The 19,337-nt window shown below is 37.9% G+C and overlaps 2 protein-coding genes across 2 annotated transcripts; one reads left to right on the forward strand and one right to left on the reverse strand.

Moving 5' to 3' along the window:
• Positions 1 to 3,810: 3,810 nt before the first annotated feature.
• On the forward strand, positions 3,811 to 10,225 carry LOC142553726 (glycosyltransferase-like At2g41451). Its single transcript, XM_075664178.1, is given in 12 exon segments — positions 3,811 to 4,332; positions 4,334 to 4,381; positions 5,269 to 5,418; positions 6,576 to 6,628; positions 6,975 to 7,083; positions 7,171 to 7,305; positions 7,497 to 7,541; positions 7,875 to 8,062; positions 8,197 to 8,338; positions 9,164 to 9,210; positions 9,370 to 9,457; positions 9,561 to 10,225. Coding segments are annotated over 12 exon segments (1,590 nt in total). The 5' UTR covers positions 3,811 to 4,029; the 3' UTR covers positions 9,843 to 10,225.
• Positions 10,226 to 15,441: 5,216 nt separating this feature from the next.
• On the reverse strand, positions 15,442 to 16,501 carry LOC142554567 (uncharacterized). Its single transcript, XM_075665228.1, has 2 exons — positions 15,912 to 16,501; positions 15,442 to 15,451 (listed from the first exon to the last, which is right to left on the reverse strand). Exons 1-2 carry the CDS (start codon positions 16,499 to 16,501, stop codon positions 15,442 to 15,444), a joined length of 600 nt encoding a protein of 199 aa, XP_075521343.1.
• Between the last annotated feature and the right edge of the window lie 2,836 nt (positions 16,502 to 19,337).

Below are 19,337 nucleotides of genomic sequence, written 5' to 3' on the forward strand. Positions count from 1 at the left end.
ACAGTTAAGTACACAAGATATGTTTATGGATGTTCGGAGATTTCAACTGCTCATATGTCACCCCTTCTACCACCCCGAGTAGGATCAACTAGAAGACTTTGATTTATACAACACCTTGTACAAACCCACTCAGCTTAGAACTTACACTACTGCCTAACTGAACTCCTAGCCTAGACTGAAGGCAACACCTTCCAGTCAACACTTGTTTAACGTCCATGTGTTAAAAACTACATACACAAGTTTAACGTCTTTGTGCAAGACTCACTCAGCTATTCAATAAGCTTAACTCTCTGTATATGTGAGTGATTGTGTGAGAACTGGTCTATGAATACAACACGAAAGTGTTCTCACACACTGAGAGAATTGTGCTTCTAATCTAAGCTGATAACACGTTAAAGTGTTCCCTCAAATCTGGGCGGATTGCTTCTTGTAAGCTGATATACGATGAGCGTGCCATTCTTCTTTTCTCATGATTTTCACACACTTGTTTGTTGATGGTCTTAGTCTTGTATTTATAGAGGCTTCGTGACCGTTCTTCAAGACTCGTCAAATATGCCTGTTGCAGTTTGAATCTGTTCCTTCGATATTTGTGTCTTGTCCTTTCTGACAGCCATTTTGGAACTCCTTGACTTTAATATTTGCTGCAACGTTCATTATTATCCTTTTGCCTGGACAATTGCTTTCCTTAATGCGCACAGCTGGATTCCATTTAGATAAGCTTGTCGTGTTCTACAAATTGATCGGCTTCCTAACTGATGTTCTGAACTGGTCAGTTGAAATGATCTTTAACTGGTTTGGTGAAATCAATTGACTCATCAGCTGAACTGATTTCACTGCTTCAGTTGAACTGGTCGACTGGGCTCTTCATCAGTTGAGCTCTTCATCAGCTGGTCGGGTTTTTGAAGGTCTTCTGCTGAACTACATACAGTTGGACAATCAGTTGAACTGATATTTGATACATCGGTTGAACTGGTTACGTTTGGGCAATCAGTTTGCGCTTTCAATTTGCGTCTCGATTGCTTCACTTTAGGCTCGATAGCTTTATGCGCACTTAGGTAAATTGATTAGAAACAAAATAACTAGTTTTGTTAACATAAAAATCAAGATTGCGAACATGAAATGTTCCAACAGAAGTCAACGGCCACGATGACATGACTGTTGTGCAACGGTCGGCCCGCTGGGTAGACCCGCTAGTTCGACCTAGACCCGTTGCAATTTTTTATATTTTTGTCCGCGTTTTCCCCTATAAATACCCTTCCACCTCCTTCATTTTTTTACATAAATTAGCGACGCGAATTTTAGCGACGGTATAACGTAAACCAAAATAGCGACGGTTTAGACATAATCCGTCGCTAATTAGCGACGATTTTTACTGTCGCTAATTTCAAAAATCGTCGCTAATTTGAGCTACTACAACGGTTAAAAACCGTTGTCGTATAACACACTTTCAACAACACTGCCAATTACAATAGTTGTAACAGTGCCTACGACAACGTATAAAATTCGTTGTCGTTTAGCGTTTTTTTTGTAGTGTATAATTCACAATTATTTTTTGATTCTAAAAATATCAAGTCTCGATTATTGGTTGATCGTAAATTGTTAATTTATTTTCATAATTACTTCAATTTCATATTTATACAAATAATCAGAGCCTGATCTAGTCGTAAGGGCGGCAAAGGAAATGGAAAGGGCATCATGCAACCCGAGTTCGAGCATCACGATTTTCATGCATTGAATATCGATGACTATGATCTTGATTTTCAGATTAGAAACATCAAGAATAAGAATAAGTGACTCAACAAACAAAACATCATCAAAGTTAAGAAAGTATGAGTAATCCGAATGTGCCTAAAATTAAAACTCGAGCAGGTTCCTCACCCGACATCCGCTATCTTCACCAAACATTTCGAAAAGGTGACACTTTTCCTCTGGTGATTTGTAAGCCAAATGCAAATATTGTTCAAAAAGTTACAAATTTCAACAAGGAGGTGAATATAGAACTTCAAAATTTAGCCATTGAAAAAAATTAATAAATTAAAGAATTTAATATTTTAAATAATACATTTTCTTTGTGTGCGGATATTTGGAGTGATTATTGGAAAAGTTGTTATATATGAGTATTACATGTTATTGGATTGATAGTTCTTGGAACATTAAAAAAAAAGATTGATTGCATATAGATGTTTTAACGAACTACATATGACAATATTTCTCTACTTATATTTTATTTTAGAAGAATATGGTTTAACTTCTTAAGTTTTTTCAATTTCTTTTGATAATTCTATTGCAAATACTTATAATATTCGTGAGCTCATTCAAATGAGTTAACCTTCATTAGGTGATAAATTTTTCATATTAGGTGCACATATCATTTTTCAAATTTATATGTTCAAGATGGACTAAAAAATTTAGAATCACATGTTAAACCAATGGATATTCATTATCTAATGGAGACATCCTCAAGTTAAGAAACATTGGGGAAATTTTGCAAAATAAATGATATGAGACATAAACGGTTTGCATGAGACATTCCAACTCATTGAAATTCAACATATAAGGTTTTATTATCGTCTTTTGAATATAAAAATTTATTATGTATATTTTTTCATCAACATGTTCAACCTCGTGATATTTATTCTTTTTCGAATCAATGGAGCATATGCAATATTATTTGGGAAATTTTATAAATTTTTAATGTGCTGGTAACCAATTATCCAGGTGTTTATTATCATATTTCTCATTTAGTTTTAACACATTGTTGCAACATTGCATGTAATTTAGCCAACATATTAAATCAAGTGGTGATGTTCAATCCACTACTACTTGTAATATTACTTCTAAACTTACTAAAGCATAACTTTTGTCAAGGGAGACGACGAAATGTTCACGATGATCCTCAAGTTCTAGTTGAGAATTTAAGAATTATTTTATCATTACTTTTGATTTTAGTAATGCAGATGAGGAAAGATATATTGCGATGGTGGTCGCAAAAAAGCATAAATATATCTAATATTGTCTATAATGACAAAATAAATTCTAGATTTTCTGGTTTGAACGGCTACAATGGAGCAATATTTTAGTATCGGAGAACTTACATTGAATGAGAGACGTTTTAGCCTAAGACCCACAAATTTGAAACCCCAGCGTTTGCTCAATGATTGGCCAAAACCGCTTGCCGAACACATGATGTTAAAAGTGATAAAGAAGAAAAAGATAAAACTGAGGGAACATTCAGAACAACGACATGAAAAAATATGAGCGATTAAGCAAGATGGAGCCTTGAAAGACAGAACAAAACAAAAGAAGTTTTGGAGGAAGACCTGGACACGCCCTGTGACTGCAGAGGCCAAAGAGTAGCAAAAATTATGATGATTAGAACTTGAGATTTATGATGATAAATTATTGATAATACCATATTTTAGAAGTCATAATTGTGGTTTGATTCATTGTATAATTTTGGAGATAAGCATTTTTCTTGAAATATATATTTTTTATTTTAAAAACTATTACCTAGAGTTCTTTTAAGTGGAAGTCTCTTCTATTAATTTATATTTTTTTTATCACTTAAATGTTATTAACAAATAATAATTTTTTTAAAAATATAAAATCAAGAAATTAAGAGCTAAATCGGAGCAAGATCTGGTGATTAACCGAGCACGAACCCAGACCTGAACCACCGAGTTCACAACACGGACCGTAACCGACCACGAGCAGGTCAGTTATGAGTCAGGGTTTCAGGTCGAGCCCAGTATGTGGCCAAGTCTACTCAATTATGCTCAAACCATTTTATTTTTACTTTAAAAAATATTTTGGGGCACATTTTTTCCCCCTTCAAAACATCTTTAAGCAAAAACTCCGCCTCCATGAATTTTTGCCTTTGCAATTCAAATAAATAATTTTCTCAAACAAAATTCAAGAAATCCAATCAAATTACGAGAATCTACACAGAAATGTGTATTTAAATCTTGAATCCCTTTATTATTCTGCAGAAGTAACACCCCACCATCGCCGGGCCAGCCTTTCCTTCAGATGGCGGGTCTGCACACCTCACTCCGGCCCCAATTGCCGTCCTCCGCCACCAACCACCAGTCCTTCGCCGCGAAACTTCTCCTTCTTCTCACCCTTCTCCCCCTCTCCCTCGCGGTCTTTGCTTTTCTCCTTCAGTGGCGTGGCGGAGGCGTGGATGATCCCATTTCCCGATGGTCTCCTGCTGAATCGTACAAGTTCCCCGGCATGGACTCCTCCCCTCTGGCAACTGTTGGGCATTCCTCTTCATCCCACTCTTCCGATTGCTCCACGCTGTTGGGACACTCCAATTCAGCCTCGTTTCCGTAATTTTAGGGACTGGAAGTACAAGTTCGACCCCGATCTTAAACCCAAGGTTTTTTCTTTTCTATATATTTTTGGTGTGTTGATCTTTTGTGGATTATTCTGATTTTGGTTACCTGTGAAAAGGCTGCTTGTGTTTTCGTGAGGGAAGGCTAGATTTGAGGTGATTTGGAGTTTGGGGAGTGGTGTTCGAACGTTACGGTGATTCAATCGAATTGTTCTTTTCATGGATTTTTTTTATTATTTCTAATTTCTGTGATCCAAACCATTCAGTAGAAAATGAAATAACGAGCGACGGTGTGCATTTAAATTTATGGAACATATATCTTATTTCTGGATCATTTCTAATTTTCTGACTTGTTACAAGTATGCGAAGCTGGTGGGAGTGATTCCTAGTTTCTTGAACACAAAGCTTATTGTTTTATGAGAAATTAGTAGGTTGTACAAGTCTACAACTCGTTTTACAGAACTGGAGTTTGAGATTTGTTTTGGGATCAAGTTATGTATGATTATGAGGGAAAAGGGATGGTAAAACAATTGCCACTGATGCTTGACTGAGTGCTCGCTAGTTCTCTTTTAAGATCCTTTTTCATTAGATCTCAAAGCTACATTTTAATAACCAAGGATTGGCGGGCTGGGTGGTTTCATGGAACTTTTCAGAATTTGCAGATAAATTAGGCTTATTATGTATAGAGGCTTATTATGTATAGATGGCTTGAGCATCATGCGTTTCTCATTTCATTTGGTTTCTTTGAAAGTGATGTGCATCCTGTTCAAGTTTCAAACTCAAGGTCTCGTTATGTTCCTAGACATCCTGATATAATTTTGACCTTTTCTCTTTGAAATTGGTCCAATGTCCCATTTTAAATTTTCATTCCTAAAAGTTTTTTAGTCAGAAGTCGGTTGTTATTGATCTTATTTTTGCTATGCCATAAGCAGATATGCATCACGACAAGTACATCTGCTAGCTTGGAGCAAATTCTACCCTGGATGTTCTATCATAAAGTTATTGGGGTGTCAACTTTCTTTCTCTTTGTTGAAGGAAGGGCTGCATCTCCTCCTGTATCCAAAGTCCTTGAATCCATTCATGTGAGTTTGTATCCATCATCGTGCCTGCTTTATTCCTTTAGCTATCTATATTTCTTGTTCTACGAGGCAGTTTACCTTAGCAATAAGTATTTTCTCATAAAATTATCGTGTTTGCTATTTAATATTTGAAAATCATATAGCTATCTCGATCTTGAAGGTCATTAAACCGATCAATACATGAGAGGCATGATAACCTGGTTTGTAACCAATTGAACTCGAATTCAAACCTTTTTATTATGTTTAAAATAAATATTATCTTTATATGTTGTAGATAATCGAATTGAGTTTTTGGTTTTTTAGTCGCACTTGAGCTCATAAATTTTCATATGCTCTACTCACTTATACCTTGAGGCAGTCACTTGAATAAAGGTCACATAAGAATTAAGATTCATGGGATGATCACCTGGTTCATGGTTTGTGCTTTAAGAGTAAAACACGGTTAGATTGGTTCAGCTCATCAATGTATTCCTAACTTGCATCCTCAAGCTGAACATTTTTGTCGACTCTGCTGGTTCAATACCTTAAATTTGTTGGATCTCAATTGGCTTGTCGAAAATGAGAGTATGAGAATAATTGGATATGGTGCATTTTAGACACAAGATACCTTATGAGTATACTTTAGCTGACTATGGACCACTTCTCCCACAGTGACTTGCATACCAAATGCTGTAAGTAATATGAATTTTCTATGCCTTTGTTGTAAATAAATGTCTGGTTGGTTAGTTCTGTTATGCCATAATTAGAGTAAATTTTGAGTTACTCTCAACTAAATTAAATGTCTTTATAAGCATGACTTTGTATAATGTACATGCCAGCATGTGAGAAGAAACTGAGTCCAGATTTTGTCCGGTCTCGAGACTGTTAGAAGTGTTCCATTTTGACCTCATAGAAAACTCATATGTCGTTCCCTCTACATTGTCTACTGAGATGCCGGTTTAGATTGGGGCTTATTTCAAAATATGCTGGGTAGATAAAAACAATTTCGACAGCTATTTTCTGCCTAAATCACCCCCTTTCTGTTGCACCTTTCTCACATCTACCAGGGAGAATGAATGCCATAGGTGGATAGTTTATTCAACTATTTCCTGTTTTGCTTTGGTCTACTGATAATGTGGTGTTAATTGTACCTGTAAGTGTCAATTTTATGTTTTTTGCAGGGGGTCAAAGTGATTTACAGAACCAAAGATCTAGAAGAGCAACAAGCTAGGAGGTAAATCACGTGAGCTTTGTGATTGTTTAGACATTACGAGTTAAATTTGTGATTTAAAAGGAATTTTCCACATTCTCTTTATGTCCATCTACTTGACATCATGAGTGGAAGTTTAGGGCTGAGTGAGTCAAGTATTAATGCATTTGTTCAGTTTTGTTAATCTATGGTTAACTTGTTGATTCACATCCCTAGGTTAACGAATTAGCTCCCTAGAACCAGCTCTGTCCTTAAATTTTACAAATCTACATATAATAGCAGCTCTGTCCTTCAATTTTACAAATCTACATATAATGGCAGTGGCTATTGGTATATTAAAAATGACAAGCTTTTCCTGTTGCTGCTTCAGCCGAATCTGGAATGAATCTTGGCTGTCAAGTTTCTTTTACAAGCCTTGCAATTATGAGCTTTTTGTGAAGCAATCTCTTAACATGGAGATGGCTATTGTCATGGCAAGGGTATGAATGATTACAAACATGGATGAATTTAACATGGGTTTTTTTAATTAAAGAGCAAGTGATATTTTCTACATATTATGAGTTCAGGATGCTGGCATGGACTGGATACTTCATCTAGACACTGATGAATTGATACACCCAGCTGGTAGTCGAGAATATTCGTTGAGGCAACTGTTACTTGATGTACCTAACCATGTGGACATGGTTGTCTTTCCCAACTATGTAAGCAGTTTGTTGTCATTGTTTCTTTACTTCTGTGTATCTGACATATGTAATCTACTCTTTCATGCATGTCCAAGTTTTATTCTGGTGCATTATCAATATTAGTTGGAGCATCGAGTCAAATAGAATTATAGGAATAACATTATTTTATCACCAAATTACACATACTTACCCTCCTACGCTCTTGTCAGGAGAGCAGTGTCGAACGAGATGATGTCAAGGAACCTTTCACGGAGGTAATTCTTCAAATGTCTTATTTTTCCTCTTAGTGGAATTAAGTGCTTTATGTTTCCTTTGCTAATATGATTCAAAATTTGGGAATGGTACGTGGCTATCTTCGGTACCTTCTATTATAATATATTTTTTAAAAAAAACTTGTGCATGAATACTAATGATTTGAAAAGGTGGCAATTACCTCATTTGACCTTCCTGAACTTATAAAACTGAGTTTGCTTTGGATTTAATGGGCAAAGTTAGGAAATTTAATAGAGTTTTTGCAGAAGTTTTTTGGAGGAATTAGTAAGATTTGTTGTAACTAGCTATTCTTCTTTCTTCTGCCTGTCATATAGGTATCGATGTTCAAGAGAAACTATGATCATTTAACAAAAGACACTTATTTCGGAATGTATAAGGAATCAACTCGTGGCAATCCAAACTACTTTTTGACTTATGGAAATGGAAAATCGATTGCTCGAGTGCAAGATCATCTTCGCCCCAATGGTGCACACAGATGGCACAATTACATGAAAACTCCAAAGTATGAATCCTTGTTATTTAAAGATTTGTGTTTGTTTTAATTTCCGTTTATCCATTTTTTCCATCCTCTCGGTTGTGGCATGGAAACCACACAGTTACATTCATCTAGTCAGCTTTTGTGGTTGCATTTGGCAGTGAGATCAAATTTGAAGAGGCTGCGGTCTTGCATTATACATATGCCAAGTTCTCTGACTTGACTTCTAGGCGCGACCGCTGTGGTTGTAAGCCTACTAAAGAGGACGTCAAGCGATGTTTTATGTTGGAATTTGATAGAGATGTGAGCGTCGACTACCTTCATTATTATTATTATTATTTGTTTTTTACTTAGCTCCTTCCATTGTGGAACTTCCTTTAAAATAAAGATATTTTGGGACCTATAGTAGATTAATATGGTATGGGACATGTGGTCTTAAAGTTTAGTGGAAAGAAGGCTAACACATGGTAAATCACTCTGATGGCACGGCACCAAATCTCTGATACTGATGCACTGGTCCTGATGTTATCATAATGACTTTGACAAGTATGTTTAGTTTTAAAATGGTGTACAAGTCTGACTTAACAAGCATGTTTAGTTTTAAAATGGTGTGCAAGCCTAGAAAGATGTAAGTTGATTTTATTACCGTTTAACCATTTGTATTGTATGTGATGAGGATATCTAATCTAATCGGAAAATTACCAAATGTTGAATCGAATCCTCATTATAGTATTATTTTTTATATCTAATCTAATCGGAAAATTACCAAATGTTGAATCGAATCCTTATTATGGTATTATTTTTGCAACGGTAGGATTACTTATGTTGTGTCGATTATTTTTTTGAAATGCAAATTCTGCAGTAATATTTTTTTCCGAAGTTTAAGTAGTATAGTGTACATTTTACAATCAAAACTTAAGCATTCACTTGTCAATGATGCAATATGTTCTATGAATTTACTGAACTTTTTGACATCCGAAAATGAAATAGTTTGCTAGACTTCTTTTGACCAGAGACCATCGAATTTTTGCTGCCATGGGGATATCGATTAGTTGAATTGATTTGGTATTTTATCGTTCTCGGTCTGTTTCGGCTTTTTCATGCTGACAACTTTGCTTCTTTTTTCAGGCATTTATAATTGCTTCAACTGCTACAGAGGAGGAGATGCTAAACTGGTAATAACTGCCTAAAATACTTGAGTTTTTTTCTGCCCATGATTTACCCCATTTACTTGGCGTTTTATGTAACAGGATTTATATTCATATACCAGCAATTGTTTGGTTTATTTCGTGTACTTCTCAATTTAGTTGAACTATCTTACTTTACTGCCACAGGTATCGCGAGCATGTTGTGTGGACTGATAGAACCGTAAATCTGAAATTATTGAGGAAGGGCATTTTAACGCGAATTTATGCTCCTATGGTAAGTTCCAAATTCAGTCACTCAAGCTTGGATGAGAAATATTTTTTTACCTAAATGTTCACGACGTTTTCTAATTTATGCTCGTTGCCCTGATATATACCAGACCATCATTCAAGGTTTGAGGGAATCTGGCATATTTGAATCCATAATTGCATCTGCTCACAAATCTGAGTCGAAGACCAAATTCTTAGCATCCATCGAGAGCAACGATTCCTCTTTTGCTGCTGCTTCTGTCTCACTTCCATCAAGAAAGATAGGCAGAAATAAAGATTCTCAAGAAACATCCAGAAAAGCACTTGAAACTACTTCGTATCTTTTTCATGAAGTAGCTATCCCACCATTATCTCCCCCGGTAATGAATGACGACCTAACGATTGAAGCATGATTCTCTTGCAAGATTGCTGATTTTTTCCTTTCTGTTATACAACTGAAATGAGGAGAATTGAGTTTCTCCTGTGTAGTAGAGGGAAAGATTAAGCAAGAAGCGGGTTTAAACGTGTTTCAATCTGTGGCTATTCCCGATCATTATTACCCAAGCGGAGGTTTACGTTGTGACGCTAAGACGAGAAGGGGGAGGGGTTGAGGGCTGAGGGGAGGTGTTTCTTGCAATATCAGCTCCACAACTCCGTGTTTTAGAGACATTGATTGATATGTATTGAATTTAGAAACGTGGGGCATTCATGAATATGATTCTTGTTGATGTACAGTAAAAATGGAGCTTAATTTGCATCACATTTGTGGTACATATGTTTAATTCTTGTTTCTGTACGTGTTTTGAACGTCAAATACTCAAATATTAATATGCTGGTTCGTGACCAACCAATCAATATACTTGTTTGTCACATTGGAAGCATGAGTGAATGCATCAATATCAATTACTAAATTCATAAAACTATTTGCAGATTGTTGGTGCAAAACCAGTAGCTACTAAGTCGACTTTGAAGGACTCAAGTTTTCAGCTTAATGGAAGAAGCTAGCAGAGTACATCCAAATTCCGATGCCGCTTACTTGAGTCTTGAGTTGCCTGGAGTTTGTTTGCAGAGAATATGTTTTATATAGACAGTATATATCTAAAAGATGGAAGAAAATAGGATTAGTGAGGTCCTGATGTATATAAAACAGAGTACATTAACTCTTTAGAAACCAGTGAGGATCAAGATGTGCGTCAAGTAAAATTCGTTAAACACCCCGGATAATAATATAACGATATGTATGGGTATAGCAAAGCTTGGTATGTGATATAATAACATTGATCGTGTGGGATCCTTGCAATGTGGCAAAAATTTGATAGGTACGTGTAATAGTATAGAGATGACACTCACAGTATCATTTTTTATTCAAGTCAAGGCGAGCACATGGTCCCCTTGTTCTGTACTCCAGTTATAGGGTTTGGTAATCTAGCTTTTGGGATGAAAAGGCAAACCCATGAAGTCAAGAAATATATGGCATTCTTTGAAAGCCGACAAAAGAGGAGAAAAGGAATGACAAAAAACAGCAAAAGAGAATAAATGGTAGTATATTTCATGTTTCTTTTCACAATTCAAAAAGTGGAAATTCGCGACACTTGAAATTTCTCTACCTTTATTTGGTTCGTGTGGTATTTGTTGGAGTTTGAAGCTTTAAAACTTAAAAAACATATGGCAGATTGAGGGAGATTGCGTTCTACAAAATAAACAGTGGTCATTCTTTGGATTAAAAAACGTGGTTGTTCATGTTGTTTCCTCAACTTCATATACAGAAACTAATAATATATATCCGTGTAATTTGATTTTGGCAATTTGATGAAGTCTCGTTCATAGTTTTGTTAGAGTAGATGTCATGCAAGCCAACTGTTGGCTAGGGATTTTATTGACTCAGTTGTAATAAACAATCTTTATTTTAATATAATTCATTATTTCATGGTTTGTTATTTCTTTATCTGTATATCATGTTATCAAACATAGATAAAGACCTTGATTATACTTTAATACAAATAAATCGTAATTCGATGTTGAAACTCATTTGTAAACATTGTATGATCTAAATTCGTTCCTAGTCGATTCAGTCGCCTAAAACATGGATAAAGGTCGCTTGAGCTCGAGACTAGCATCTGTGATGTTGTGTACTGATAGAGATGTCCAAACATGCAGATGGGTAGTGATCGAGCAAAAACTTGCACTGTGGAATCCTCAATAAAAATATGGTTTTGTATGCTCAAAATTAATCGCAAGTGCACGCTGTCAAGTAATAGTATAATGTACGTGAGTACGAGTATCGTTCCACTGAAGACTGTATTTGACAATTATTATTTTCAGTTATTAAATCTTTAGCAACGAAAATTTGATTGTTTGATTGATTATTACTACTAACATTAAATAAATATGCAATTAAAAAGATTTAAGACTTAAATAATGAGATTTAATATCTAGAATGGTTGATTTAAAATTCAAAAAGAAATGAATTTGTTGGGAATCTCAGTTCACCTACCACTCGTTAATTTATTAATTCGTTCGATAGTGATTGTATGCTTCTGACAGGATTTCCTATTCGATTGAACACACTCTCTCGAGCTATGCCAAACTAATTCTACTCAGTGAAGTAATTAAATATCTTTAATTATTTATCAAGAGTGAATCGCATGTCGATCTCTGAAATCCCCTAGTTTTCGCCCTACCGGACTATGACTACCTGCGCGTATCCAATTTCGTATATCTATGTAAATTGTAGATCCACGAACTATACTACTCGTTCCTATCACAAACTATTCTCTCGAATTCACTCGCAATATAAAAACGTTGTTAAAATTAGCTACGCTCTAACAACACAATGAAAAACAGTAGCAGATTCAAGAACAAAGCGACAATCGAAATATAAATTAATTAAATCAAAGTTTGGGGTAGGATCCCCTTAAATCCCAACAAATATTTAGTTAGCTACTAGAATTCATAGTAAAAATAAACACAACAATGTTTAAGGGATAAAAACTAAATTAGAAATACTAGACTAGACGAGATCTGCGAAGAACTGTGCTCGGAAATCTTCGAATCTTCAACTCCAAGCACTTTCTCCAAGCTTTTCTCCCCTCCTTGGACTTTTTGGCTGATGAATAATGATGCATAAAATCTGAATCAGTCCCAAATCGTCCAACAAATCAGCCTCTTCTCGGAATTTAGGAAAAAAATCGGCAACAAATCTTTCCAAAATTCAAACGCGCCCGAGCGGACGTAAGTTTTCGCCCGGGCGGATGGCTTGCGCAAATCCTGCATTTTTATTTTTCTTTGACGCGCCCGGGCGGATGACTGTCACAAATCTTGATTTTCTCCCCTCTTGCAGGCGCCTAGGCGGATGTGAATGTGCGCCCGGGTGGATTGCTTTCGAATTTCTTCTTTAATTTTCAGTTTATTCAAAACTCACCTGCATTTTCACCAACTAAATGCATGATCAACAAGAAAACATAAATTATGCTAAAATAACTCAAAATGTCTGCAATCTAAATGATAAATGCAACACAACGGGACATAACACGATATGAAAAACAAGTAAAATCCCCCTATATCAACCCCCCAATACTAATCTTTTGCTCGCCCTCGAGCAAAACAGGTGACAAGACAAAATGGAACATGACACAAACTAGCTCGACAGTGAATTCATAGTTATCAACTAGCCTCAGCGAAACTCAACATATTCCCTTGTCGATCAATGCAAAAGCACAATTCTTCGCACTTTCTTTTGGTCTAGACATTGTTTCAAATAAAACCTGAACGTGTATGTGTGTGTCGTTAGTCCTAACATCATAAATGACAGAGGGATCCATTCTCAACCATGGTCAGAGATTTAAATCAGTCTGTTGGTGTAAATCTTACTCTCCTTTATTCCTCTGCACTCAGTAATCACCAGCAGCAGTTTTTTTTTACTGAATTGGAATACAGTAATAAAAGGACTTAATTAGAGCCTTTCATCTCAGATTCAAATCCATGTGTTTTACAGTTTTATCCAGGAATAGTATTTCATTCTTTTATTTGACTCCCCATGTACCTTACATCTCCAACTTTAGCCAGGAATAGGATTTCATTCCTTTATTCGGCTCCACCACACCTAACATCTCCATAGTTCTCTTTTTTTTTTTGAACTGCTGCTGATAGGTACCTCGATTCAAGAGAATATCGTCAAGTTCAATTTACACCTTCAAACATCTTCGTTCCCCACTTTAGTTTTAAATTTTCACCATTTTATCATGCATGCTTCTAGTTCTAACATTCGTGCAAAGAGGATTCATAATTTTAAATAAAACTTTATGTCTTTACCACAGTATGTGCTAAAGGAGTGCGATTATACGACAGACAGGGCATGTCTCATCACCTCTTAATCATCCTTGGCTAACAAGTGCTACTTCTAGCACTGTCGGCTGACACACTCCAATGCAAAAATGACTAAAACTAAATGCCCACAAATAAAACCAACAAAGAAAAAAATAATGAACACATAAAACAACACCCATCCACCCCCCAATACTAAAGTCGAGTAGTGTCCCCAATGCAACAGACGAGAGAAAAAGAGGCAGATAGTGTGTAACAAAATAGATGCAATATGACCTAAACATGCAACAAAAACAGAAACAGAAATAAACAAAATGATCTAAACGAAATGCAGGAAATAAAAAGAAGGGACAGAAGTGACTCCCCTCTAAAAGATCATCCTCCTCGTGCGCCTCTGGAGGAATGACACCAGCATCCGGCTTTGGGGCATCGGCATAGTAGAACTGAAACGGTGTCGGGAAAGCTGGCATAGGTGGTGGCATAAGGGCTGAGTCAATACCACTGTGGCTCAGGGATAGACGCAGCATGGCATCAGTAGCAGTCTGATACGTCTGACTCACAGCCTGCCACTATAGTCCGCGAAAGGCAGCAATTTCGTCCATCTGGTCCTGAAGAAGGCGACGTCGAGTTCGCGGGACCGGTGGTGGGGGCTGCTAGTGGCATGGGATCGAAAGTCAAACCGTCCCATATAGGGCCAAACTGCGGGAAAGCCTTCCGCCGTACTGCCATTTTCTGTATCCAGCTAGCGTCATCGAGGGCCTTGGTCGGTGGCAACCACTCATCGTCATCCTGAAAAACGATCCCAGCGCCCGCACATATCTCGGTGATAATGTGGGGGAAGAATAATGCCACATTCGGATTATGAATGCTCAGCTGGATCTGCGAATGAATAATCCTGCCCACATTGAGTGGCATGTGAGTGATCAGTGCGTAAAGCAGCAGCCCCCTCTTCCTCTGTACTTCGCTAGTGTGCCCGACTGGCATCAAACGTGTGGCTAGAAATGCATACCACATCGCAGCCTGGACGAGCAAATATTTCTCTGCAAAACAAGTGTGCGAGCCAGGTGTCTTCCACAAAGACCCCGGATAGCAGATTCTTTGCATCATCAAGTCTAAATTGGGTTCTGCTGCCCATTCCACATATACCGAGTCATCCACAGCCGGTGTCTCAAGCACCCTATTAATTTCTACCGAACTAAAATCTACCAGCTTTCCTCTCACAAATGCTTTACTATCGCTCCTCTCAGCCGCATTAGCATATAATTCTCTCACCACTGGCACCACCGCGGCTTGCGGTTGGCTACAAAATTTTCCCCAGCTTCTATTCTCAATTTGAGTTATAATAAATATGTATTGCACAAGCTGGAAACCACGTTCGCGAAGCGGAGCTCTATGTATTTTTGCATGTTCATAGCGTTCCCTAGTGGTATCATTCACAAATAACTGATAATTACGCGATGAAGACGAAGAGGCATGACTTACCCGAGCTTTTTTAAGCGTCATCGTGGATTATTTGAGAAGCACAAGTAGCCCGGAGTAGGAGGCGTGTTGCCGGACGTCAGTAGTGGCTGGAAGCTTCAGCGGCGGTTGGAAAAGCACAGAGATGGCCGGAGTTCCTTCAGTGGTGGCCGGAAAACAACGGGGTGACCGGAAAATTGATGCCTTGGTGTTTGGTGAAGGTGGTGACACTTAATTGTACCTGAAATTGACACAAGAAAAGGGATTTGAGCAAGATTGAGAGAGAAGGGGGCGAAAATCGAAGGGGGAGGAGTAGGGTTCGAATGGGGAGAAGAAAAGCAGGTTTCAGATTTTTAAATCTGCGCGATCCGCCCGGGCGAATGTGAGTGGTCGCCCGGGCGGATGACTCTCAGCTTTCTTTTAAAAAAAAATTGAAAAGGGCGCGCCCGGGCGGGTGTAAATGTCCGCCCGGGCGGAAGCTTCACGGTTTTTCATAAATAAGGAGTGCGCCCGGGCGGACATAAATGTGCACGCGGGCAGGAAGCTGCACGGCTTTACACCCCTTTTAATTTTTTATTTAAAACAATAAGAGCATAAACTAAAAATCGAATTAAATGCAAGATAAGGGAAAGAGAGGTAGTTCTCAATTTATAGTCGAGAGCTTGACTGTCGGTCAGTTTCAGTTCGGATTGTCTTGGAACCGGGAGATTCCAAGTTGTGGCTCAACTGCGCAACCCATGTAGTGCTTCAGTCGCTGGGCATTGACCGTAAATATCCCATCCTTTCCATCTTGCAATTCTACAGCTCCCGATGGGTAAACTTTGGAAATCACGAATGGACCAGACCATCGCGACTTCAAATTTCCGGGAAACAGTCGCAACCGAGAGTTGTTGAGCAGGATATTTTCACATTCCTTGAATTCCCTTTCAATGATTCGCCTGTCATGAGCCCTCTTTGTCTTTTCCTTGTATGATAGTGCGAGATCATATGCCAGATTCCGAAATTCCTCCAACTGGTCCAATTGAAGCAGACGTCGTTCACCTGCATCAGTAAGGTTAAAGTTCAGTGCTTTTGTTGCCCAATATGCCCGATGCTCTAACTCTACAGGTAGATGACATGCTTTACCAAACAATAACCTATATGGTGTAGTATCTATAGGTGTTTTGAACGCAGTACTATATGCCCAGAGAGCATCATCTAACCTTACAGACCAATCTTTTCGACTGACACCTACCACTTTTTCTAAAATCCGTTTGATTTCTCGGTTAGACACTTCCACTTGTCCACTCATTTGGGGGTGATATGGGGTAGAGATCTTGTGTGTGACACCGTATTAGCTCAAAAGTTTTTCAAATAATTTGTTACAAAAATGGGTGCCACCAACACTAATGATTGCTCTTGGTGTTCCAAATCTGTTAAAAATATTTTTCTTCAAAAATTTCAAGACCACTTGAGCATCATTAGTGGCATATGCTTCTGCCTCTACTCAGACACATAGTCAACCACCACCAAAATATATTTTTTCGTGAACGAACTGGGAGACGGTCCCATGAAGTCTATCCCCCACACATCAAAAACCTCACACTCAATAATATTATTTAATGGCATTTCAAGATGGTTAGAGATGTTACATGTCCGCTGACATTTATCACAGGTAAGCACATAAGAACGGGCATCCTTAAAGAGAGTTGGCCAATAAAAGCCACATTCAAGTACTTTAGATGCCGTCTTTGTTGGTCTAAAATGACCACCTTACCTCACGGTCATGACAATGATGAAGAATTTGACCGAACTCCTCCTCTTGCAACACGCCTTCTTATCATTGAGTCTGCATAGATCTTAAACAAAAATGGTTCTTCCCAAAAATAATGTTTCATGTCAGAAAAGAATTTCTTAGATTGATGAAACGATAGATTGGGTGGTGGTGTGCCTGTGACAAGAAAATTAGCAAAATTTGCATACCAAGGACAGTGTCTCACCTCAAATAGTTGCTCATCAGGAAACCAATCATTTATAGCATGATCTACACAATCATTACTAATCAGCTCCAACCTAGACAAGTGATCCGCTACCATATTCTCGACACCCTTCTTATCTTTTATTTTTAAATCAAATTCTTGCAACAATAAAATCCACAGAAGTAAGCGTGGCTTTGCATCTTTCTTAGCAAGTAAATATTTCAGTGCAGAGTGATCTGTGTAAATAATGACTTTGGACAAAACAAGATATGCATGAAATTTGTCAAGCGCAAATACTACTGCAAGTAATTCTTTTTCAGTTGTTGCATAATTCAATTGAGCCTCATCTAGGGTCTTACTTGCGTAGTAAATTGTATGAAATACCTTGTTTTGCCGCTGGCCAAGCACAGTCCCCACCGCAGTATCACTGTCATCGCACATGACCTCGAAGGGTATATCCCAATCTGATGCCACCAAGACAGGAGTCGTCACCAAGCGCTCCTTCAAATCCTCGTATGCCTGTAAACAGTTCGAATTAAAATCAAAAGGCACATCTTTCATAAGTAAGAAGATAGAGGTTTGGCAATTTTAGAAAAAATTTTGATAAAACGCCGATAAAAATCGGTGTGATCTAGAAAACTTCTAACTCCCTTTATGGATGCCGGAGGTGGCAAGTTCTTGATAACTTCAACTTTTGCCTTATCCACCTCTATTCCATGCCTTGATATCTTGTGCCCCAATACTATTCCTTCTTGTACCATAAAATGGCATTTTTCCCAATTTAGCACCAAATTCGTCTCCTCACATATCATCAATACCACCTTCAAATTCTGCAAACAATCATCAAAAGAAGAGCCAAAAATCGAGAAGTCATCCATAAAAATTTGAAGAAAAGTTTCCATCATGTCACGAAATATAGCGGTCATGCATCGTTGAAAAGTGGCAGGGGCATTACACAAACCAAAGGGCATCCGTCTAAAAGCAAACGTGCCATAAGGACAAGTGAAAGTGGTTTTCTCTTGGTCCTCAGGCGCAATCATACTTTGGTTATATCCTGAATACCCATCCAAAAAACAATAAAACTCATGACCCGCTAACCTCTCAAGCATTTGATCAATGAAGGGCAGTGGAAAGTGATCTTTACGGGTAGCATCATTTAATTTCCTATAATCAATGCACACACGCCATCCCGTAACTGTCCTAGTGGGTATTAATTCATTTTTTTTCATTTGTGATCGTAGTAATCCCACTTTTTTTTGGCACACATTGAACAGGAGTTACCCATGCACTATCAGATATAGGATAAATAATACCTGCATCAAGGAGTTTGATAGTTTCTGCTTTCACTACCTCTTGCATCTTTGGATTCAATCTTCTCTGAGGTTGCACAAGAGGTGAGTACTTGTCTTCCATCAATATCTTGTGCATGCAGACTGATGGATTTATCCCTTTGATATCCGCCACCTTCCATGCAAAAGCACTCTTGTGCGCTTTCAAAACTTCCAACAGTTTGTCCTCCATCATATCTGTCAAAGCAGCAGAAATAATGACAGGTCAAGTGTTATTCTCACCTAGGTATACATACTTTAGGTGTGGAGGCAATGGTTTGAGCTCAAGCGTCGGTGGCTCCTCCAAGCTCGTAATAGATCTTTGAAACTCTCCCATTTTTCATATAAAGACTCCTGCTCGAATAGAGCAAATGTGGTTATGTCCGTCCGCAGCTTCATGGTCTTAGATGGAGGGAAGTATTTAATGAGAAACACTTTCGCCATGTCCTCCCATGTGGTGATCGAACCTACAGGCAAACAATTTAACCATGCTTTAGCTTTATCACGTAAGGAGAAAGGAAATAAACGCAGTCTAACAGCATCATCAGAAACTCCATTAAATTTAAAAGTATCGCAAATTTCAAGAAAATCTACGATGTGCGTGTTTGGGTCATCTACTGCAGATCCTCCAAACTGGACTGTATTCTGAATCATCTGAATTATAGCTGGCTTGATTTCGAAGTGATTTGCTCGCACAATAGGCCTCACAATGTTGGGGCGTGCACCATCCAAAGAAGGCTGGGCATACTCTAGCATTGGTATGCGGCGCGGCATCTCAACATGTCTATCTTCACGATGTTCCTCCTCATGCTCGTGTTCGTGTCTCTCCATCAGTTCCTTC

The sequence above is a fragment of the Primulina tabacum genome, chromosome 8 (genome assembly GCF_025594145.1).
Source record: "Primulina tabacum isolate GXHZ01 chromosome 8, ASM2559414v2, whole genome shotgun sequence".
NCBI classification, from domain to species: domain Eukaryota; kingdom Viridiplantae; phylum Streptophyta; class Magnoliopsida; order Lamiales; family Gesneriaceae; genus Primulina; species Primulina tabacum.